This window comes from Harpegnathos saltator, unplaced genomic scaffold (genome assembly GCF_003227715.2).
Source record: "Harpegnathos saltator strain DR-91 unplaced genomic scaffold, Hsal_v8.6 scaffold515, whole genome shotgun sequence".
Classification (NCBI taxonomy): domain Eukaryota; kingdom Metazoa; phylum Arthropoda; class Insecta; order Hymenoptera; family Formicidae; genus Harpegnathos; species Harpegnathos saltator.
The window spans coordinates 571,687-596,613 of record NW_020230333.1 but is presented as its reverse complement, the minus strand read 5'-3'; the positions used below and the strand labels follow the sequence as shown (position 1 = coordinate 596,613).

At 50.5% G+C, this 24,927-nt stretch overlaps 1 protein-coding gene across 5 annotated transcripts in view; it reads left to right on the top strand.

Moving 5' to 3' along the window:
• Positions 1-24,620, top strand: part of LOC105186391 (WD repeat-containing protein 47) — an 80,593-nt gene extending 55,973 nt beyond the window's left edge. For 3 of the 5 annotated variants that reach the window (XM_025302849.1, XM_019842886.2, XM_025302852.1), the window contains exons 7-11: positions 13,401-13,597; positions 19,574-19,743; positions 20,098-20,405; positions 21,063-21,303; positions 21,605-24,620. In XM_025302849.1, the coding sequence (XP_025158634.1) occupies positions 13,401-13,597; positions 19,574-19,743; positions 20,098-20,405; positions 21,063-21,303; positions 21,605-21,750 (1,062 nt within the window). In that variant the 3' untranslated portion in view covers positions 21,751-24,620. The remainder of the gene's footprint in view (positions 1-13,400; positions 13,598-19,573; positions 19,744-20,097; positions 20,406-21,062; positions 21,304-21,604) is intronic. The other 2 variants (XM_025302851.1, XM_011146552.3) reach the window with 1 other exon arrangement.
• The last annotated feature ends 307 nt before the right edge of the window (positions 24,621-24,927 follow it).

Below are 24,927 nucleotides of genomic sequence, written 5' to 3'. Positions count from 1 at the left end.
TTCCACCGCGATGTTGCTCCACTCGCACGATCTCCATCGCGTACTGCATTATATTTTCTAAGCGAGATGCAAGCCTCTCGTTGCTTTTCTTCTTCTTTATCTTCGCACAGGGAATTATCGCGCTACCGCCATTGTCTTTAACGCGTAATTAATTGCTTGTTGAAAGGATCATTTCTTCGGCGCTTTTATACCCGCTCTTGCTACATCGATCACGGCTTACCAATCGCAGCTCTCTTACGCGGGATTGTTCTTTGCTCGAGAGCTACCATTATGTTACTGTTTCTTTTCCATTACATTGTTGCACACATCGCGCCGCTTCTCCCGCAGTCAATCTTTTTGCACAATATTCCATGTCGAAGCGTGGGATAAGCGCAACGCTTTCGATAAACAATGTAACGAAATATAATATTGCACAATGAAATATTGTGCGCTTATGCAAATAAAATATCATATTAACCCTTCGAGGTATAGTGGTAAGTATAAATAGGTACTAAGTATATTTACCACCTATTTATTCTTACATTTTCATGAAATATTTCATATTTCATGGGATTCTTGTCGGATTTTTTGCGTTTTTTAGCTTCTTATATGATATGGGAATGTATATGACGGGTTGAATAGTGTTTTGCATAAGTTGTCCATTTATATTTAAATAAACAAAGTGTGAAAAATACACATTTTTACAGAAAAAAATCACTTTCCACGAACTTTTTGTCTTGTGAGTGAATGTTTTGCTCAAGATCAAGATTTGCAGGTCTTTTGGGTCGCTGATTACGAATCTGACGTCCGAATTCTAAAATTTATTTTCCAAGATGGCGGATCAGAAAATTCTCATATGATTAGCTGAAATTGTACTTTGGTTAGCTTTCAAGGTCGCTGATCACGAATCCGAGGTCCAAAGCTCATTGTTCAAGATTGCAGATTCAAGTTTGGCGCGTATCATGGAATCCTAATATATTTCTCCGACATTGTGTCCTTCGGTTAGTTAATTTTTCATATTTCTCACCACCATCTTGGATCACCGTCATCTTGCATTTCGAAAATCTGATAACGGATTCGTCATCAGCGAGCCCGGAAACCCCCGTGTATAAATTTTCATGTGATTCGGATTTTCCGAAAAATACGTGCCTCAAAGGGTCAAGACAATGTGAAGGGGGAGAGGGGAGTTTGACAGCATTTCCTCGCGATCACGCACATTCCCCGGTCGTTATCGGATGACGCGCGACGGAGCGACAGGCACGAGAGAAGAATTTTCGAACCGTCTCTGGAGCTTTCGAGTCGCGACGACTCGCGAGACGGCGACCGGTCGCCGACGGAGAATCCTCAAATTCGCGTTATTCGACGACGACGACGACGAGGCATTCAGGATCCTCCACGGCGGTAACCGCGGTGGACTCTCACTTGGCACGAAACGCGCGAAGAAAGGGGGATGAGTCCCGCGCGATGGTAGGGAGGGAGGGGGGGGGAGGAGGAGCGAGGTAGGTTTCGTTCGGGCGGAGGAGAGAAGTGGGTCGTTTCTCAACGGACCATAGTGGCTCTCGGCGCTCGCGTGGTCTATGCACTCCTTCGTCGTACTCAGGTGGGCGCGCTGTGCTCCGCGGTAGCTCTCGCGCGATCGCACGAGGTCGTTTCCGACCGAGCGCAGCGAGTTCGGTGTTGGCTTCGGTACGGCGGGAGGGATCGGAGTGTCGCACGGAGCGTGGAGCACGAGCGGAAGGAGCAGAACACACACGGAATCGCCACTCGGGAGCGACGGCCTGAAAAGGACGAACGCGGTGCCCGCCTAGGACACGAGAAGTTGATTAGTCCGGCGACAGGCAAGTCGGGCGGAAAGTGAAGTGTCAAAGTGTCGGAACGAATACCCGCCGGCGAATATCGAGACACGTCTCTCCCTCTCTCTCTCTTTTTCTCTCTCGGACAGTGATTTTGTCTCCTTCTCTCTCTCTCTCTCTCCATCCGAGCAAGGCTCGCGCGCTCGCCGCCCCGGGAGCGTCCGCGGCGCTGGAAAGTGGTGAAAATCCAAACCGAAACCTCTCGTCGCGCATGATCGAGCTTTTCTCTCGATCCTCGCCTCGTCCTCAACAGAGAGAGAGAGAGAGAGAGAGAGACGTTTCTAATCCAGAATCTCCCTATTGCCCGACCGAGCGTGCCAAACTCTCTAAACGCGCCGTCGCTTTCATCCTTGATCCTCGGCGTTCTCTTCGTCGTCTCGCAGCGGGCGCCTCTCTCTCTCTCTCTCTCTCTGTCTTATCACGCGTTCGCGTACGAACTGTTCTTGAAGAACAGCCGAGAGAGATTCCAAGAGAAAGCTCGTCAATTCCGCGGGAAGAATCACGGGAAGTCTCATCTGCACGATAGCAACGTTACAAGGGACTTGGACCTGGACGAGAGGAAACCCGAAAGCAATCGGATAAGAGCTCGACGAAGCCACAGAGCTACCTACATTCCCCACGACAACGTACCCGCCGTCCGAAGAGCAAGAAATCCAGTCCCACGGACATGGCAGTGTGCCCCGACGTGTTCTGAAGCGAGGCCGATCGTCGGCCGCCGGAGCGAGCCGGGTGGCAACGAGAAGCAGAGAGACCGCGAGCGACCATGGGCGACATCCGGGTGCTGGATCCGCGTATGGATCCGCGCTTCGAGCTGAAGCAGCACCGACCTTGGCCACCGATGTACAGGAACCACCTGAACGGCAGAGCGCCGTCCTACTGCTACCGGCCGATGCCCTTGGACACCTTGGCGCAATGGATCACCCCGCACATCCCCGACTACAATTACATGCCCGCCCGGATGGGTCCTAACCTCAACAAGTCGCGGGACTATTACTACCTCGCTCCGCTGTACAGGAACGCGATGCCGCCGCCGCCGCCGCCGCCGCCGCCGCAGGCGATGCCACCGGCGTTGCAAGTGTCGCCAGTGGCGTTGCCGCCCGGCCTGATGATGATGGAGCGGGCAAGAGGCCGCGCCAAGAGCTCCGGCGGCCTCACCAGGAGCAGCGTGCCGCCGTGCACGTGCGCCGTCGGCCGCACCAGGTCCTTGGAGGACGTGAGGAGCGAGGTGAGCGAGTGGGACGATTACCACGACGAGAACGGCAATCACCTGCAGAGGAGCAGCCCGAAGGGCGTAGGCGCGTGCCGGCAGACCCGCAGGTCCATGGAGAACCTGTTGGACGTTGACGCGGATGAGCGGACGCTCAACACCTTCGAGAGAATCGCCAAGGTCTGCCGGAGGTCCGAAGAGAGGAGGAGCGACAAGCACGGCAGGCGACGCGGTAGCTACATGGTGTGTGTTGAGATTCTCTATAATAATAGCGCGAGCTATTTTCACCGGAGACCGGATCGCTTGAACAATCAGAGGTGGCTTTGTAAATGTAGCATTTACTAAGTATGTATCGAACGTACGATATTTAGCGGAAAAAGTCGAGCAAGGAGAACTCGCTCGCTCGCTCGCTCGCTCGCTCTCTCTCTCTCTCTCTCTCTCTCTCTCTCTCTCTCTCTCTCTCTCTCTCTCTCGCTCCTCTCTCTCTCTCTCTCTCTCTCTCTCTCTCTCTCTCGCTCGCTCACTCTCTCTCTCTCTCTCTCTCTCTCTCTCTCTCTCTCTCTCTCAGGGTTACGCGAATCTCTCGTTGCGCCAACTGCGACCGAGGAGAATTGAAATGAGGGGATAGGAGAAAAAGAATATTCTCTGAAAGAATCAGAGCAGCTGGTTCGCCGCAATCACGTACATCAGACGGACGTCTGATATACACGTCTTTTGCGGCTAAGAAGCGGATGGAGGCGGTTTATCGCGCGTCTTGCAGGATTGGCGCTGGTGCGCAAAGCGCACACTAGGACAAATGTATTGTTGCGTGAACCAAAATTTTGTTTGTAACAACAAAACAATTTGGTTAAAATAAATGCCCAACAAAACTGTTTAGTTCCTGCAAACAAATATCTTGTTTGGTATTACGGTTTGTTCGAATAACGTAATACTTTTGTTATAGCAACCAAAAAGCTTTATGAATTTTGTTAAAAATACTATAATTTTTTCTTAATATACAAAATCCAAATTTTAGTGCACAGAAAAACAAAATAGTATCTACTGGACATTATTTTAGCTCATGTAAAATAATATTTCGTTATTATGTAATTTTTATGGATAAAATAACTAAAATGCTCAATTTCTATATATATAAAGTCTAAGAACAAAATCATTTGGTCCAGAGGACAAAGCAGAAAAATATATTTAGTTGAGACAACTAAATATTTTGTCATGTAAAACAAGATAATTGGTTGCTATTAAAAAATGCCTCGACTAAACAGTTTTGTTGGAGATACCCAATTTGTTTTCCTAGTGCAATATCTCAGGAACTGCTTGCGCGCGATCGAGCGAGGAGATTTTGCTTACGTTCTCGTATCGGACAAAGATCTCGCACGCGCAATGAAGATCGTTTTCATGTACTTTTCCCTTACATGATTTTATTATTTTATTACAAGGTGATTTTGCGGTTTTTCGAACGTTACGTCGTGCTCTTTCATAAGTAGGCGCGCGCGCGCGCGATCGCTCGATTTCACCGATATTTAATAGATTTATTTAAAAATTCCGCTGCCAAGCATACGCGATATTATCGCACGCGAATGTTACTTCGTTCGGTAATCCGAATGATAATTTGCACCGTGGGTACCAGTCGATCGAAATTTTGACGACCAAGCTGGCCGACTGAAATGATCGAAGTCAAACATCGAGTGAAAATTGATCGCGCACTGCGCGTTAATAATTAATTTCATCGATCGATAAAATCGATCGGTAAAAGAGTTACGTACACAACGGTTATTCTTCGTCGCTGATTTGCCGATTATTTCCATAAAGTAAGATTTTAATCGATGAACGCCCCAACTGCTAATTCATCGCAACTCTGTATTTACGTCATATTCCAAGTCACCGGGTGACAGGCCATTCATTCTCGAGGCGATTTTTTGCGCGGATTATCGCGGTCATATCTCGCCGTTAATGCGTCGAACTATGTGACCAATGCGCATTTTCGCGTACACGCACACGCACGCACGCACGCACGCACGCACCGCACCGCGCACCGAGTACAGTGGTAGAAAACCACTTTCAGACGAGATTTACAGATCAGTGAGTTTGTTAATCTGGTTTGGTGACTGCCTCTCGCCGCGTTGCACAATTTCGTCGCTTACGTTCTTAATTCCGGAAACACCGCCGCTTCTCGTCGCGGGGCTCCTCTTTGTGGCCCGCGGCCGAATGTGCGTCTTGAATTACTCGGATCTGCCAGCGTATAATGGCCCGAATTATAAACGCCGCGTTGTTACAAAACACTCGTCCGGAGGAGAAACCGTGTTTGTCCCGTCGCAATTATACAATCCGGAACTTGGCGCCTCGGGTCGTGCCGCGGCGTGGGGATAATCGCTTTTCCGCACCGCAAGACCGTCTCGCGACTCGAAAATGTCGGTCGAAGAAAGTACTCCGCGAAGAATTCGGCTTGCTCATTCCTGCGAAGCGAACACGAGCGAATCGGTTGCCGTTTCGGGACGTCTTCGCTCGCGCTCCTTTCGCGCGCTTCGTCGCGGATATATATTTCGATCTTGCGCAAACTTGCGCTACGTAGCGAAATTGAGAGAAAAATATTCCGAGAATAAATAATTATCTGGAGAAATGGAGGTTTGGACCCTTCGGCGAGAGTTAAATCTCGAGGCGATAGAGAGAGAGAGAGAGAGAGAGAGAGAGAGAGAGAGAGAGAGAGAGAGAGAGAGAGAACTAATCAAACGCGAGATTAGAACGACATAATTTCGCGGTTAATCGTGCTTGGCGCCTTTAATAGACGAAACTCTTTACTCCGAGAATCTTTGCTATTCTCGACTCCTTTGCGACGTCGGGAGAAACTCACTTAGTCGTTAGTGTGAGATTGGGCGAGGAAATCAAACGGGGACATCCGCGTTAATCCGACGATACCTCTATAATAATTCGTATTTTTACGACTCTCGCGCGTTTTCACGCGTACTTCAAATAACATCCGGTTTGTTCGCGCAACCTGTGAATTTTTCGAAACAGGTATCGAGTCGTGCGAGTTTCACGCATAAACGATTAAACTGCGGATTTCACGCGAATCTCTTCCCGTTTTCTTCTTTCGCACTTGTTTCGCACTTCTGACACGCACGATGTACATTTCGGTGGACGGAAGGGGGGGCAAAAGCTTTCCTTTTCCCCCCGCTAGTATCCCGTTTCATTGGCGAGATGGCCCCGGTCCGCCTCCGATCCGCATTTCTTTTCCCGCAGGCTCTGCAAGTGTGCATCTTTAATGAGCCGTAATTTCGACTAATCGGGCTTAGAAAGTGTTCCTGATAGAGTGTCGAGTTAATCAACCGTTACTCCCCCATTAAGAGAGTTAATTCGTCCGGACGCCGCCGATAATCGCTAATCAACGTAAATCGCAGCCAGACCTTTTTATTCCTTCACGCTCCGCGGATTTCCCGGGAGAGATCTCCCCCGCTGATGAACGCGATTACGTTTCATTATTATTTCTCGACGATCGACGCGCGAGATCGCGAGATCTTACGTCGACGCGACGCGGCACACAATTTAGCGCGTAACGTCTCTCGCGATCGCAGCAGCGGGCCGAGGTGTCGTTAACCAGCTGCCGCTCGTTAAATCGTCACGTTGTTAGTCCCCATCGTCGTTAATTAGACGCGCACTGCGCTGACAAATCGATCGCCGCGAGGATCGAAAGCGAGGGAGACGCGCGTCGAGCGCGTCGTGATCAATTAATAACGCCAATTTCCGGCGCCCACATATCTAGTACCCTGTCCTGATCATTATTCCTTCTCACTTATTCTTCGAGTCATTCTGTGAATAATGATACCGAAGAAATATTTAGCTTTGGTATCGCGTGTCAGAGGAAAACGCGAGACGCGCATCTGGCAATTCTAGCTCTTCGTCGACATTAACAATCATATCTGCTGCTCGGCGGATACCCGAACATATCTACGTGAACAGAAACATGTTTCTTTCTTTCTTTTTTTTTTTTCATTGGAAAAATAATTTGGATTCCGGATTACATATCTCGACAGCGCGCTACGTCTCAATTATGAGCACGCGCGCGGACGGGCACTTTTCGCTCGATCGCCGACACACCCCCCGATCGGTCCTTTCCTTTTTTCATCGTTGTCGTCCGCCGGCTCTCGCGGCTTCCTGCTTCTTGCGACAGCGTGTTATTGCGAAAACAATCATTTAAGAAATAGTATTGATTAACCGAACCTGATTGCGCCGCCGCGGCGAATGATCGGCGCGCGGTGTAATCATCGCCGACTGTTTCTTCAGTGAAAGCGAAGTATTCCTCGGGTTGCGCAATTAATCGCTGTGACGTCGCGCGTTAAATCGCGACGAGCAAGGGGGGAACGGAGGGGGCAGGGGGCGGTTTTGTTCCCGGTGAGTGGACGGTCTCGCGACGGCGTCGCGCGTATGTCGAAAGAAAGAAAACAACATAATTCCCGAGTTCCGTCCGCGAGTCGAGCTGCGCGGTCGCGACCGCTTAATTACGATCGCTCCTCGCGATTGCGCGTTTCTCGCGCACGGTAGAAAGTCACGAAGGGCTTCCCTCCTCCCCATCTCTCTCTCTCTCTCTCTTTCCTCCGCGAGTCGCGCGATCGTAAGCTGCCTCGTAAGAAAATTAATCGCGCCGTCGCTCGTAATTCAGGATGAGACATTGGCTGAGCCGCGAGTCGCGGTCAGCACTTACTTTCGACCGCGAAGTAAAAACGGCGCTTTTAATAACAACACTGCCGACTAATGACAGCCGCATTAATAATCGGGGATGCGGTAAACGCGCGCGGCTGCGCGGCCGCGATCGATACGCAGAATTGCGCGACGAAGAGGACGCAGGAGGGAACGATCATCGTTTGAACTATTACGTGAACTCGCGAGGTGGCCGTCGCGAGAGTTAAATGCCTCTGGTCTTTGCGGAAAGATCATCACGCTGGATATGTCAGGCTCGCTCGGCCGAATTGCAGTCTCAACCTCGTTCGCGACTACTGCGAGAGGAAAAGAAAACCACGACAAGCGCCGTCGGCCGCCAAGTGACCTCTTGTGAAATCCGGGGCCCCGTTTCCATCTTCCGTTCTTCGAGAAATTCGACTAGTTTGCAACGCGCGCGGCACTTTCTTCTCTCCGATCCGCTTGGGAGGAGAAGACGCGCGTCGAGCCGAATTCCTCCGGGATCCGCCGGAATTCCTCCGGGAGGTTTAACCGTATAATTGCTCTTCTCTCGTATCGCCGACGCAACGTTGTTATCGTTAGGATACCTCCTCTCTCCCCCCTCCCCCTCCTCCTCCTCTCTCGCGATATTTAATTCACTTCCTCGTTCGCCCGGCATATTTGAATAAATTTCCCGGCAATTTGCCCCTCTCGTTAATACAAACGAGAAATGATTCCTAATGACTCGATATTTCCTATCGTGCGCGTAGGAGTTCAACGTTAAGGAGCTCTGAGAATAATTACGTTAATTAAATGCAACGTACCCGACCTCTTACAGACTTCTAATAGCTCTGTATTAATTATACATAAGCGCGTCTGTCTCTCTGACTTTTTTTCTTTTTTTAAGTAACACGCCGCACGGTACGAGCGCGCGCGCGCGTTCTCCTTCCGGTCGCGAGACGTCAGCAATTTCACGTCAGGATCTCGCGCTGAAATTACGCGGTGAAATTCGCAAAACGAGCGGGGTCACCCTTAAGCTCACGCACGCACGCACGCGCGCGCGCGCGCGCGCGCGCACCTTCGATTTCCGTCCGGACGGAGCAGCGAAGCGACGAAAAAGCGTGTCGCAACCCAGATATGCGGAAAACGGCCGGTTTCACCGGCTTCTGTCGCCGAAAAGCGCGCCGCGCATAGCATCATCAACTGCAGGAACAGCTCAACTACGGAACGCTCACCGCTCACCAATCGGCCATTAATCTGGAGCATCTCGCCTCTCGTCTCTGTGCTGGCCGTCTGTGCGAAGTAGAAAACGTTCTGCGATAGATTCGACCGGTCCGACCGGTTTCTCAGGGAAGAGTGAAAATCTCAATTCGATCGCGCGCGATCGGCGCGACTCGCGCAAAAATCGGAAATCGCTTAATCTCGCTGGATGGCGTGAAACGAGCCGTTACGGTTCCGTACGAGGACACGCGAGGTGGCTCGGTCGGCGGGTGGCTAGCTCGCATCTAGGACGCGAGTCATCGTATAATTGATACCCTCGCAGGTGCGCAGATTTACGAGCTCGACGACTTTTCGTGTCGTCTTTTCCTCCAGACGATGCATCGACGGAGGAAAGTAAAAAGGAGCCGGAGCCGACAATCGGGTCAAGGCCCCCTTTTATTAGTTGTTTTTCGTCGCGCCACGCGTCGCTGGACACCCGTCCCGGCAATCTCCGATCGAAGACGCGTGGCCGAAGGCCTCCTGGCCATCCGGCGGATACTTCGCGGACCCACCCTTTCCTTCTCGCGGAGATGCGAGAGCGCGCGGACACAAGACCGTTTGTCGGGGAATTAAGGTCGCGGATGTCAGCTATTATATCTGCCTTCAGGCGCCTCGGACGCGTCAACCGTTTCGTTTCGTTCCGCTTGATTTCCGTATTTTACACGTGTGTGATTAAACGTACTCTGCACAACGTCGAACACGTCGACCCAGTGGGTCTCTATGCACGTCTCAGCGCAGAAAATTATCGGGCCATCATCGGGTGTAAAATATACATTCGGTAATGTAATATAATAATATTAACACACACACATGTTAATATAATTTCCTGCGACGAAGTAACGTAAAGTGTGGAACGATGTGTGTAAACCGTTCAGAAGATTGGAAAATTACGTGTGAGAGAATGTTATTCGAAGAAGACGATGACATTTAGAAACGTACGTTACGCTGAGAGAGGAAATATTTAAAATACACACACAAGAAGGTACTTACACGACTTCTTATTTTGAGCTTTTTCGTTTTTATTGCTTTTCTACACATTTTTATCCTGTCGAGACCTACCGTTATTCTTGGACGCAGCAGGCGAAGATTTAATTTACCGGCGATATCCTCTCGATATATACGAGCCGTCGTTTCGATCGAGCGCGAGCGCGAAACAGCGCGGTGCTCGAAACTACATTTGCGTCATCTCTCCGTCCCGCTTTCGTACGGGATCTCGGAGTATTTTATTCATGACGCTATGATGTTTCTGTACATCGCTGGTAGCAGACGCTTTCGCAAGGCTTGACGAGCTATTAAGACCGAACCCGGTCTAACGATGGTCGACGGGTTGATTGACCGATCGGCAAAACTAGGCTTCGGCTGTCTCTCTCTCTCTCTCTCTCTCTCTCTCTCTCTCTCTGCTTTTCCCGGTGTTCCATCCGCTCTTCCTGGCAAACTTACGATCGAGTCGTTTCCGGTTCATTAAGTTGCCCGGAAGATCGGCGCTCTGGATGGCGGCATATTCGCGGAATCGGGAATCTCTCGCGGATCGACGATACATCGATTCTCCTCGCGGCCTCGTTCTCTCGCTCGTAAACCACGCTGGCTGCTAGTGAAAGAGCAGATATTCACGGACGAGCTCGATTATTATCCCTCGTTTCCCCCTTTACAGCGCGCTAATAACGAGACGGCGAGCGGCGAGCGAGCGAGTAGGGCCGAAGGGTGAATCGGATTATAACGGATTATGGAGAAAGTGTAACGATCTCACGTGAGAATAAGAACTGCCTCGACGAGCAAGAGAGCGTTCGCGGCGCGCTCGGAGTGAAAGGAAACGATTCGACGTGTGTGAGAGAGATCGCGATTAAAAATCCAATCCGATTCACCCTTCGCCCATTGTTCCACCACTCACTCACTCACTCACTCACTCCCTTCCCCCAAGTCGGGTGGTTGAGGAGAATTCTCACCAGGCGAAAGAAATGATTCATATGTGACGCTGACTATCAGCGTGATTACTCACGCTGGAGTGGACTGGAGAACCGTTTGTATTTCGAGTGTCGTTTCCAAGCGCATCGCGCTTTCTCGCTCCGCGCGTCTCACTCTTCTCGACGATGAGCAGCCATTTCGCAAAAATCTGTCCGCAGATCTGTCCGCAGATATATGAACGACGAAGCATCGAGGGTAATCGGTAAAAGTGTCGAAAGAATTTAATTCAAATATATTACAGAGGAGAGTGATGCGAACGCACTCGCGAAGAGGATCACGTTTTCACCGCGTGTCAAATAATTCTTCCGTGCCAGATTTTTCCACGTATTTTCCTCGACTCTTCGTTGCCGCGGCTTCGCTCACACTATCGGAGGATCTGATACGCGAAGCACGCCCGCTTCGGACTCGACGATTAAATCTAATTGCGTACACGCGTAAGTCACTCCAATTGGCGAGCAAGAGCAGCGACGCTCGAGGGGCGGGGGGGAAGGGAGGGGGGGGGGAGAAGCTTTGCACCGTTAGGCGTAGGCCGGCGTGAAAATGCACGCGAGCGCTCATAATTCCGCTCGTGCCGCACGGCTCGCCAAGAAGCGAACAACGCGCAGAGCAGCGGCAGAGAGGCGCGCGCGCGCGCGCGCGCGCATTTGCTTTGCTAATTTATCCATCAAGATAATCCGTCGCCACCGCCGATCTCGGGCTGAAAGTAAAAGCGTGGCGAAACAGCGCGCCGCGCCGTTGCGCAAACGCGACTCGCGAAACGATTCCGGGCTCTCGCGCTTTCGAAGAAAAAAGAGAGAGAAAAAAGAAGGAGGAAAAAATCAGGGGGGGGGGGCGAAAATTTATGTCTCGTTTATCCACCGCGGGGAGAAACGTCGCGAGCTTCTCCGTATCGCGTCGCTCGTTTTCCAACGGAGCGAGACCACGGACGGATTTTCTGCACTCGCGCTCGGTAACGCGATAACGCGGCGGAGAAGTTTTGATCTACGAGTTCGGCCGCTATTATTTACACGAACATTGAGATTAATAGATCGCTGACGTGGAGAGCGACGTATCGCGTCGGGCCGGCGACAGCCAGTTGGAGAAACCCAGTTCCAAGTTCTACCCTGCGACTTTCTAGCTCCTCGAAATTTTTCGCTGCCCCCCCCCCCCGCCTCTCCTCCCCCTCGCGGCTCGCTCTGCGCGCGGCGCGCAACATGCTTGGCCGGCTCGGCGGGTTTCGGATTATAACAAATTGTCTCGTGAGAAAAGCATCCTCTCGCTCCGCGGTGCAGTAGAAAGTGAAGTTTTGCGATACATGAAACAAGCGTATCACATAGAGCCCATTAATTAATCTAAAACGTCCGCGCGGTGGAGGATCGGAAGAAAGCGTGCGCTCTCGGCACCGAGAGCCGTCGAGAAGGCGGACACATAATTGATGCCTTATCCGTCGATACTCTCCGGCTGAAAAAACACACCGCTGCTACGCACGGCACCGTCCTTGTAATCCGATCTCCGCTCGGAGTCGTTCCCCTCGCCCTCGGTTCTGCGCTCGTTTCTGCAATCTAACCCCCCCCCCCTCTCCCCCCGACCATACGAGCACACTGAGAGAAAAGTATATGATATTTGGAACTATAATGATGTAGTAACTAAATTATAGTCCGAAATATCATATTTATAATAAGTATTATCATAATATCGGTAATAATTACGATATAGGCACAGTACAACCAAGCAATATTTTTACTAATATATTTACTAAGAACTATATAATATTTTTACTAAGAATTATAGCAAGTTAAACTGAAATTATCGTGTCGGATAGAAATATAAAATGATGGGTAAAGTAACTCTTTTATACAGTCAATATTACCTATAGAATATTCGCTAAATGATGACAGATGTAACTATACGAATATTAAATCTCACTATATTTGCGAATGACAAATTCCACCATATACGCGGTAAAAGTAACCAAACAATTATTTAAGACAATCATTGACTATATATCTGTGTTTATTCTACTATATCTTGCAGATCCCACGAACTAGAAAAATATGGCCGACGCCAAAATGAACTATAGCGAGTATAGCGAGATTATCGTTGATTCAACTATATTTCTCTATCAGCGCATCGAAGGAGAAGGAGCTCGTTCTACCGCTTGTTCGTGCGTCACGTTCATCTCACCGCGACGTTTCCGTATCCTCCGCGTCCGGCCGCGGAGGCCCGGAGGCACCGATACAGCTGTCCCTTGCCGCGAATAAAAGATGCTCGCCTTTGTTGCCTTGACTGCCAGGCGCAGTCATTACTCTTTGAAGCTCGTTAAAGCAGCGTTAAATACACCAGCACTCATAACGGCTGCGCGCTCGCGGACTCTCTCCTCAGCCGGGCGCTCGCGCGTTCTGCCGCGCTACGACGAGCGTATTATTAGTTGCGCGATGCGCGCGATGCGATGATAATTGCGTATTTAATGGCGAATCGACTAACGAGCCCCCGTCGCGTCTCGTTTGCAGCAGGAGCCGGGGCTGGAGCTCGACACCAGCAACGGCAGCAGCAACGGCGGCAGGCCGCGCTTCGTGCCCGTCACCGCCCTCGAGGACGTGCAGGCGGTGCGCTGCGCCGAGTTTCACCCCCATGGCAAGCTCTACGCCGTGGGCTCCAACTCGAAGACGCTGAGAATATGCGCCTACCCGAAGCTCCACGATGTCAGGTGAGTGAGAGAGCGGCCAGACTCATCGCGGCGAGACTCATCGCACAATTCGATGAGCGCAACAACCTGTCATACCGAGATGACATGAGAAGAGCAGCGCTCGCGTGCGCCTTCGTTTAAACCGAAAGTGAGAGATCGCGAGCGTCTCGCGAGCGCGCTTGTTGCAACAAGTGTTTTCACTTTTTGCAACGATTCCATTTCGTCGAGAGGCGATTTTCCTCGCGCCTCCTCAACGTCGTCTCGCGCGCGCGTGTGTGTGTGTGTTGAAATCGGCCGCTGAGCTCTTGCAACCGCTCGCGTTCGAACCGCATTTGCTCGACCCGTAGAAGTCTTTTCAGAAGTCGGAAGAACACGCCTCTCGTGCTCTCGTGGAAATGAGGACAATTATTACATAAGCCGAATCTCGACCGGGCAATTTCAAGCGTGCGCTAATCGATTGCATTGTGTCCGCGGAGTGAAAAAACATGCAAATTGCCTCTCACCGAGATCAGGTCGTTGCATCTCTCGTTTTATCTATGTCTCTTTCTGTGTCTCTTCGCAAGCTTCCTTATCTCTCTCGTTCGTATCTTCTCGCAAGGTTCCGTTCGCCGAGAGATTTGCGGGGAGAGCAGCGCCGCGTTCGATTGTTCAAACTCAAACACCCATCAATGATGAATTGGCGATACCGATATTGGAGCTTTCTAGCGAATGCGCATTCGACAGCGGGACCGGAAGGCGAACCGACGCGACGCGGCGCGGCGCGGCGCGGCGCGGCGGATGGAAGTCATTTCGCGTCAGAGAAATCGCAAATCGCGGCTGTGGGCTCCGTCGAGGTAACCGCGGAAGTAACGCGATCGCAGTGCCTCCCCTCATCCAGAACCGAATATCGCAAGATTGGAAGCTCTCAACGTCGCGTGCTGGCCGCCTCGCGGTGTGCGTGCGTGCGTGCGTGCGTGCGTGCGTGCGTGCGTGCGTGCGTGCGTGCGGGCGGATAATGGCCGGTCTTCGACCAGTTGCGTTATCCGAATACGGCTACGTCGCCGTACCGTTATTACGGTCTTACGCAAAAATAACGAGCGCCGCGGACGGTAACGTCGCGCGCTGCCGAAAAACAGCGGCAATCATTACGGTTCTCCTGTGATCCCGGGAGGAAGAGAAAAATCGGATGATGAATTAAGAAGGCAGCGAAGGGGGACAGGAAGAGAGTCCGTGAGACGCACTCGACGAAAAGTCAGCGAAAAGAAGCGCGAATCATAACGGGCCGGCCGAGAACCGCGATTTTCGCTCGTTTTATCAACGACCGCGGTGAGGATCGCCGATCGCCGACGAAATAATTTCACGCGAACGTCCGCGATAAGTCTCGGGCTCGCGCGCTCTCGGTGCTCCCGTTATGCAACGCTGACTCCTGCCTGGCCGAGCTTGGCGTCATTTTTATTATCCACGCCGGACACGTTTCGGATACTGAGATAAGAGCGAGGAGAATTCTCGCGCGAGAGCGCGAGAGAAATCAACGGCGTTGCGGCCGTGGCGGCGGAACGCGCGTCAATAAGAGGTTTATCCGTCATCTCGACGCGCTGATAACGTCCACGCGCGCGACTCCGCCTCTCAAGATAATTAGAACAGAGACGCAGCGGCATTCATCAAAGCACGAGCATCCTGCGATCGATACCCCTTCTTGTCGTCGGCGATTGCCGCGCGAATTGTTACTCGCCGAGCTATTGATCTCTCGCTGATGTATGCGCGGCGAGATTTACACGACGACGGCGCGCACGTGCGCCTACCCAAAGTTTTATCGGGAGATCGTTATCGTCCTGGACCGCTTCCGGGCGCGGTACTTGCATCCGCGGAGAACAGGTCGGTAATGGATACTCCGTGTCGACGGTTAGATATCTCTCAGACCGCCCGCCAATGGGCGTCTAAGAAATAGTTGCAACAACGCCGAGAGGAACACTTGGACCGCGCTAATAATCGCACACGGCGCACGAGTAATAATTTCGCGTTATTCATTCACTGAGCGTACAATGCTTACGGCGCGACAGTCGAGAAGATTTTCTTATGCCCCCTTCGGATTTCTTCGCGAGCAATTTTATCCGAAATTCAAGAGTCAAGTCCGCCGTCCGCCGCGAGGGAACGAGCTCGCGCTCTGAGGAGCTCGCAAATTTCAGCGGTTTTGTAAATTTGCATCCGCTAAACTAATTTTACGCAAACGCGCTGGGTTAACGAGCGGCGGAGGCCTTCATGCCAAACGGAGCATCCCTCGCATGTTTCAACGAGAATGCGGGAGCGCATTCACAGGCTCCTTTTTCCATTTCCACGTCCTCCCGCGAGGACGTGCTTCGCAACGATTTATTTTTGTCGCCTCACCGTGCGTTCGCAGCAGTCAATATTCCGAGCAACCCCATGCATTTTACGATCTCGGGGCGAATCCGGGGGCTTCCGGGAGACTTTCGCTCGGCAAATCTTTTCGAAGCGAGAGAGCGCGCGCGCTTAGTGAGACACGAAGAGAAAATCCTGAAAAAATCCGGAGATTCGAGGAACATTCGGTCGCGATTGAACATTCCCGCGGCGCAGAGAGAACGAGCCGGTTAAAAAACAGAGAAACCAATTGGAGAACGTGAAATATGTCGCGTGTGACTAAGTAATTCCGTAACATTTTGGAGCGATATAAAAATGCGCACGGGTCGTGTCGCGCCGGCGCGCGCGGTGCAAAAATACCGCCCAGCGGAATTGTACGTGTGACTTTTTTTGCGGGGCGAGAGGGCGGGAGGGGCGGGGGTAACGTTACATAGTTCGAGAGGCCGTTTTGCATTACAAGGTAGACAACAAACAGTCCCCTTTCACTCGCAGAATATATTCCGTCTCGAATTCACGACAGCGCTCGTTTCACGCTCATATCACAATGTTCCGCTAAAGAGGACAGAAAAAGAGTCAACGAGGCGCGATTCGCGCCTAAAGTCAATAATGCGCAGCGCGATTTCCATCTGTTCGCGCGTCCGTGAGTGACCTCTCGCCGACTCGACTCGAGTCATTACCTTCCGCGGGAAAGTGCGCGTTCGTGCGCGAGACGCGCACTTTAGAGTTTTGCGGAAAAGCCGCTTTCGAATTAACGGGGGGAGCACAAAGTGCGTGGCGCACGCGCGTATGTCCCTTACGTAACTCCTCGGCGCGCACTTTCAGAATCGCCATTAAAGCCCCGTACTTGAAACTGACTGACCGAGCCTGAAACGCACTTGAAACCGAAACTGGAAACGCGGTTGCATATACGCGACGTAAATATCTTTCTTTAACTACACCAAAGGAATATGATCCAAATTGCGTAAGTAACGAGTAATTCTACCTCCGACGGGGAATTAACTACGCAAATTAGTCTTTTAATGCGTCGCGTCAGTTTTATGATTTTATGATGATCGTCTCGTTAGGACGAATGCGCAAAAACGATTCGCACAAATGAGAGAATAGAAGAACGTTAGAAACCGGCTGAAAGAATCAGGCTGCCGTTAGTTAGTCCGCCGTGTACGACCCTGAGATCAAATTTGCGCAACTTCATGCGCACTGCACCGATCCCTTTTGCACAGTGTACGTAAAATCACGGCGCTGCGCTAATGAGTCGCGCGAGTAAACAGCTCGTAAAATTCGCTTAACGGCCGTTGTAAAAGGCGTGATTGCGCCACTTGAGCGCACGCGCGATAGCACGCTAATAGCGTGCGAGCGTACGCACGCTCGTAATTATGTGAACTTACGCACCAGGCACCAGGAAATCGTTTCCCGTGTCGTGACATCCGTGTTGCGACAGGAGCAAGAATCAGTTGTCGGCGACGGACAGCTTGTGAGAGAACCCGGCTATTAAGAGACCTTAGATCGTTCAATCCGAATCTCCGAGGCGATCGCGCGGTTCTCCGCGCCGTGCAATATGTGTACGTACACCTGCTGATATTTACGTCAGCGTCAGTATCGTGCGGAGTCGCAAGTTAGATTTGCCGTTTGATTTTTACTGGGAATCAAAGCTGTCGGCAGGCAATATCGCCGAGATCGTACGGGAGATAAATCGGCCGAGCGAGCGAAATGGAACGGATACGTACGATACACGCATATTGTCGGTCAAATCGGCAAATCGAGTTAACGCGGATTTTTTGCAGCGATTAAATAGGAGAGGAAAGGAGGATGAAAAACGAAGTCTAGGAGATGATAATGACAGTCGTATATATAGTTAGCGTCGCCCGTAAATTAAGCGCGTACGAACAGGAACATGGGCACGCGTGCACGCACACACACGCAGGTGACATTCGTTGATAAGCGAGAGTGCGATCTGTCATTTCGAAGGATGAATGAGAATTTCTGCTTCTTATTGGCACATTTTTCTTTCGCTTTTTTCATTTTTTATTCGCGCGGCTTTCACGTCGACTTTCAGAATGACCAAAATTACTGCCTCCGCTCCGCTGTGCGTGGGTAGGTATGAGCGATCGGTAGCGAATAAGGGCACAGATTTCTACACACGACACCGTTCCGAATGTGACAGTCATCTCGCGATATTTCTTTTCTTTCTTTTTTTTTATCAAGCGAGATATGCAGGATATGCTGCGAAAGTAAGCCGATCGCGCGCGCCAGCAGCTTACTCATCCGGCGAATTCGTCGCGAGACGTAATCTTTGAATTTCTCCGCAGGGTGCCCCGTGACTCGCATGCTCGCTATTTTCTTCTTGAGGAAAATTTGTCCATTTGTTCTCAGCGGAAATGCCGAGACATTGGTTTTGTGTCTGAGATACAAGCGGTCGAGAAAGTAGAACTCTTCGCAAACTGAGCTTCTCCCGACTCTGTTGGACTTCGTCTCAACGGAGTTTTAATCCGAGGCTTAGCTTCGAACGTGTTTTCTTTTTTATTTGTTTTTTTTTGAAAATTTAAAGCGTCACTGTAAAAGCGACGAACTTTCTCAACATTTCCGCCGAGGAAAAGTTGTGAAAAATTTCCATGAGAATCAGCGCTACGTAGTAATAGCGGAGGCGAATTGTGAGATATACTCCGTATACTCCTGATCGACATATCTCCTGATTACGTTTAACGACACAACCGTCCGGGAATTTTTAATTTTATTCGCAAATTGTTCCTGACACCCTGCGCGATTCACCTCGCGAACGACTTGCGCGCTGTAACAGCCTTAGCCGTTCCATCCCGCTCTCCCATCGTTCCACGTACGGACGCCTTTTTCAATTATGTCGTTATTGTCCGGAGAAACCTCCTCAGCGAATAATCGTATCGTCACTTTCGAAAGTCGTTCCCGTCCGGTGCGCGGCTGGAAACGGCCAGAAGTGACGTTAATTTCGCGCATCACGCTCGAGCTGGATGGATACGAGAGAAGGCAAATAATAATTAATAATGAGAGAGATATTTCACGAGTGGAACATCTTGATCGGCGGACGCGGCGTAGGGGGAGGGGGGGAGAGAGAGAGAGAGAGGAAGATAGGAAGAGACAGAGGGAGAGGGGGAAGGGAGCAGAAAGAGAGACCGTCAGCTCACATGAATCGCGCGCGCGCGCGCGCGCGGTGGGAAAGAGTCGTGCTTAATTAAAATCTGCATAAAAACCGGCGTCGTGAAAGCGGCCGTGCGCCGCTCTCGGCGTCTCTTTAAAATCATCGAGCCTCTCCCTCGTTTCCACGTCCGAAACGCCGACGGTGCACAATAAAGCGGTGCAGCGATATCGGCGGCTTCAATTAGAGACGAGCCTGACGACGAGACTGGGAACGAGGAAGAAAACAGCTCGATGAAAGTGAGACGAAGCGCCTTTTCTTCCTGCTGCTTCCTGCGCTCACACTGGCGCGCGCGGCGGCTCGACGGCGCTTCGTCGAGTTATAGTTCCACGATTAATCCACGTACATCCGCGCATGGGCGATTTATCGCCGTTACGTGGAAAGATCCTGCCATGCGGCGGCAGCGCTCCGTGCGACGCTAACGACGGTCGGGGAGTAAATAGCAGCGCGTCGTCGCGCTTTCTTTTCTTCCCCAGGGAGGATCATCAGACCTATCAACCCACCGTTCTCTTCAAGCGAACGAAACATCACAAGGGCTCCATATATTGCCTCGCGTGGACCCCGGATGGCAGGCTGATGGCCACCGGAAGCAACGACAAGACCGTCAAACTGATGCGTTTTAACGCCGACACGTCGAACCTCGAAGGTATGTGTGCGTCTGTTTGTCCTTTCTGCTTCGAGGGGTGCGCTTGGTGGCTTTAGACACCAGCGAAGCAAACCACCAATTAAAAGCAACGTCGAAAAGTTACGTCAGTGTTACAGCTTTTCGCCCAACAGCGTGACTACGAAACACGTAGTGTTGTATCGCGCGTGTATTACTACAAAATTTCCCACTTCTTCCTGAATCTCTCGAGGTTTGCCGACAGATGACAATCATTAGTGGCTGGATAAATTTGCCGCGTCGTCAAGCTGATTCGCTCCCCCCTCCCTCCCTCTCTCCCTCCTCATACCTGCGTTCTTCGTCAGCGTGCTTCATCATCTTCTCACGTGTAATTTTCAGGCCAAGAGGTCGAGTTGACTATGCACGACGGCACGGTGCGCGACCTGTGCTTCCTCGAGGACACGTCGAACAAATCGAGTCTTCTGATCAGCGGCGGTGCCGGCGATTGCAAGATATACGTTACCGACTGCGCGACCGGCACACCGTTCCAAGCCTTGAGTGGCCACAGCGGCCACGTGCTGACGCTCTACAACTGGGGTGGAGCGATGTTCGTCAGTGGATCGCAGGATAAAACAGTTCGATTCTGGGACCTGAGAACGAGAGGCTGTGTCAATATGGTTACACCTGCGACGGTACCTGGCAGCAGGGTTAGTTGGGTTCTCTGTCGATACGTTCGCCAAAGTTTGTCTCGGCATTTCTCTCTCTCTCTCTCTCTCTCTCTCTCTCTCCCTCTCTCTCTCTCTCTCTCTCTCTCTCTCTCTCTCTCTCTCTCTCTCTCTCTCTCTCTCGCTGATGATCATGACTGTCGCGTGACGGAGAACGGAATAGGTACTTTGAACAAGTTATTTCCTATCGGACATAAAAAGTTTATTTTCTCGCCCGCAGAATTTCTTCAGAATTTCTTCTTCAGTTACTTAAATTTGCCCGTCGTCGAGAATAATGTTGAGTAGTAAAAGAGCTTGTTTCCTTCTCCGTTCCACGACAGTTTACGGCTTTCTACCCGCGCGTGAGCCAGCAGTTCAAAGTGTCCAAAGTCGGAATCCGGACAGACCCGGAGGAGAGATTACCATCGCGCGCCATGACTCAAAATCCGGCATGCATCGTCAGCATTGTTTGTGTTCGATTCTAGAGCCTTGTATTTGGTTTCACGTCCGATAAACATTCGATCGTCGCAGTTTTCAACAGCACCGCCATCTCTCCCACTCGCAAGACGCCCGTCACTTCTCTCCCCCTCGATCGAATGTCTATCGGACGTCCTTGCACCCCCGTTCCCCGAGCGGAAGCAGTATTGTTTGCCTGATCAGCATCTGATTCCACTGCAGGTCGGCAGCCCCGTGGCCGCGCTCTGCGTGGATCCGTCTGGCCGGCTCTTAGTGTCCGGCCATGAGGACAGTAGCTGTGTTCTCTTCGACATTCGCGGTGGCAGGACAGTTCAGTGTTTCAAGCCTCACGCGGCGGACATCAGGAGCATACGATTCTCACCATCGGCGTATTACTTGCTGACAGCGGGATACGACAACAAATTGGTGCTCACGGACCTGCAAGGTATGCTTCGCGATAAGGTCTCTTCTGAGGTCTCGGGACTCTGCTTATGCTTATGCGTAGAAACTATATCATGTCATGTTGTCAAAGATGATAAACTTCGGGTATCGAACTTCGGGTTGAACGAGTAAGATAATATAGCGATAAATTTTTGCACAACAGATGATAACAGATATGTTCAGTGTTGATTCGCTCGATTGTGAGAGTAATGTTTTACTTCCAGCAAAATTCTATTTCCGTTTCTCCGACTGTCAAAGTGGCAAAGATTTCAGTGTATAATCGGAAACAACGGAACATGTTTCAGGCGATCTTACGATGCCGTTGCCTAGCGTCGTGGTTGCCCAACACCAGGACAAGGTGATCTCGGGGCGCTGGCATCCGACCGAGTTCTCGTTCCTCAGCACCTCCGCTGACAAAACGGCAACCCTGTGGGCCTTACCACCAGTCTAAAAGTCCTGGACGATAATGCGCGCGATGTTATTTATTTCTTTGTTTCCTTCTTTAAGATCACCTTAACATGATGAATTTTCGTTTTCGACGGCGACGTTCTCGCGCGTATCGGGTGACCTCGACTCACTTCGCGGCTCTCGAGAGCGGCTCCGAGACGGACGTCGTTCGCCCGGGAGAGAGGAGCAAGAAGAAGAAGTTGGTTTTACAAGCGATGTTAACGCCTAATATTCTAATGTGTTATCTGTGTATTCGCACATAGTTTAACCATGACCAATTAAACCTCCTTGATCTGCGTGACGTGCGTCGTTAACACGCGATACGATGGTTAACTCGCAGCGTGTTCGACGCGTGTTACACGCGCGTGTTACAAGTCAAGCATTTAAACGATTCGAAACACTGTAAACACTGTGCAACGCGCTTTAAGGGAGAACAAGGAACCGTTTTTTAGTCAAACGATATAATATGTATATCGGAACCGGTAGAACATTGTTTTTAGCTACGAATTTGATACCGGGGAATTACAAGACTGTGGGTGAATAATCACTTCGCTTCTCGATTCGCCGCTTCGCAGCCAGCGCGAAGCCGAATCGTGCAACATGTGGAGAGAAGAGTTTCAGATACTTTTCTACTTTTCCTGCGCGAAACGCGATACAAGTTTTTTTTTCTTCTGTTTTCTGGAAGGACGTTGATTTCGCGGGGAGAAAAACACACGCACGTACTTATCATCAGAATGTCGCGATACGCGACACTTTTTCTTTCGTTTTCTTTAACATAATAATTTCGTTATGATAATCAGAATTACATCTGTACTGTAAATATGTTAAGATGGACCTTACAAAAGATCCTCAAGATTCACGCGAAATTCTCACGCGCGCTCCTCCTTTTAAGCGAAGCACGTGTACCAATTCATTTCTTATTCCGAATGCTCTCTGATACTTTCACGCACACCGTCATCGCGTCGTTTCGTAATGTTTAAGTGGGAAAGCAAGAGCAAAGAGAAAAGAAGAACATTCGGGAGAGTCGTCACTTTCGTTATGTCTGACTCTTGATTTATCATAGCAAAAGCTGCGCTGCGCCGCGCCGCACCGCGCCGCAATCGTTCTAATACGCGCACGCACACTCGCGCTTAACTCGCGTAGATGCTCCTCCTTACTTCCATCTCCATGTTATATCGACTCACAAGCCAAATATACACACGCGTTCTAGTATACATAGGTATTATATCCGTATTCAAAGAAATTATATAGGTACGCTCATATTAATCGCTATTTTTTACGGACTAAGATAATTAATATAACTCGAGAATGCGTATATCTCTGGAGCGTATATCGAACGATTTACGCGACTCGTCGCGACACGTGATTAAGTTTACGGCTAATCGGAACAAGATAGTATTCTTTACGTAGTACGGTCGTAAGTCGACCAACAATTAGATTTAAGTTGCATGTCGCAATCGCCAAAGCTCGCAGTAGCAAGAAAACTGGAAGGGAAGACAGCGAAAGGGAGAACCACTTTTGGCCGGCTGTCGAGAGTGGATTCTTCCTCTCGTCGATTCGATGTAGCGATTCGAACGTGTGCGTGGGAAGAGGTTTCTGTAAATACAAACAACGTTCATCGGCGAGTGACTCCTGATTTTTCATATCACTTCTCTGTCAGACTACGATGTTCGCGCGTGTCACACTTATTGTTTTATCCCTACTTCGACGTTGACGCTCGCAAAAGGGCGAGTCTCTCACTTTTTTCCGCGTATAGACAAATCGTACCTTAAGACGCGAAAGGCGAAAGTGTTCGATGAAAACGGGAAAGTTCGCGGGAGATAAGGATAAAAAGGAAAAGAGAAAAGTGAAGAAAAAGAAAAAAAAAAAAAGCAGAATAACGATCAAGGGGAAACGGGTGAATAAATAGGGAGGTTCAAGTGCACCGCTTGCTGGGTAAAAAAAAATTCGCAATCTTCCGTGTTCGATCATTCGTAAGACGGCACACAGAGACGAGCACAGTACAAGCGTGTACACGGAGTACCGTGAATCAGAACGCAAAACGCGTCTCGCACTGAGACGAGTTCGCACGAATTCGCTTCTCGGTGTCCGCGTCAGGTATATCTTTCCGACTGGTAATTTACGTTACCAACCTGAGAAAACAAGCTCTCTTCGGACCTTTTGACATTCCGGGAATACATACGAGCGATAGCGAGCTAATAACCGAGCAGCAGTCGGCAAGTGTATCGTGGCTGGCATCTTTCGGAAGATGCCAGCACGTCGAGAACGGTGAGAACGGTTTCCGCGTTATTTCGTGACACGTGTCTCGCTGTTCGACAACTTGGTTCACTCTCTCTCTCTCTCTCTCTCTCTCTCTCGACTCTCCGCACATTTTCTCAATGACCGACTCGGATTCGAGAGATCGGATAACGGCCGCGATTAAGCGAGCGAGCGGAACGCGGGAGAATAGCGATTATTTGTAATAGCGACTTGACGCAAGCATCTGCTTCCATGTAGCAATTTATCGTGCCTTCTGTCGTGGCTGCTTTCGGCGATTCACATTTATTTTTGTATCTTTTCGTCAAGCCCTCATCCCCGCTCCCCCTCATCTTGCCCCACCTCTCATATTCCCCATATCACTCAACGTTAATCTCACCTCCTCTCCGCCTAACCTCCACCCCTCCTCCTCCCCCTGCCCCTCTCATCACACAATGTATTCGAACGAGCTCGTAAACGTCTAAAAGTAAATCTCAGTATCTCGTACGAGTATTACCGCATAACATTACTACATATATATATATATATATAGCATAACTTATAACTTTGTACTTTTCTTGTAGATACGATATGGATATGTCACGTCTAATTTAAACAATAAAGTTTACGTTATTAAGAGCGCCGTTTATCGATGGCTGGAAACCCGCCCAGAGAATCCCTCTTCCCCCGTCAGGGGGGATTATTCCACCGGAGGAGCCGCCGCTAATCTCATTCGGCCCAGTTTTTCGGAAGTTTCGGTAATCGGTCCGATTAGGCCTCCATAAGAGAGAAATTACACGACGAGAGACGTGGCCGGTAACCGCGCATATAAAACGCATACACGCCGAAAGTTCGAGATCGACTTTTTATCCATTATTTCCCATAATGACTGTAATCATGCAATCTTCCACCCGCATGCATTCCACCCGCGTGGCGCCCGCGTCGG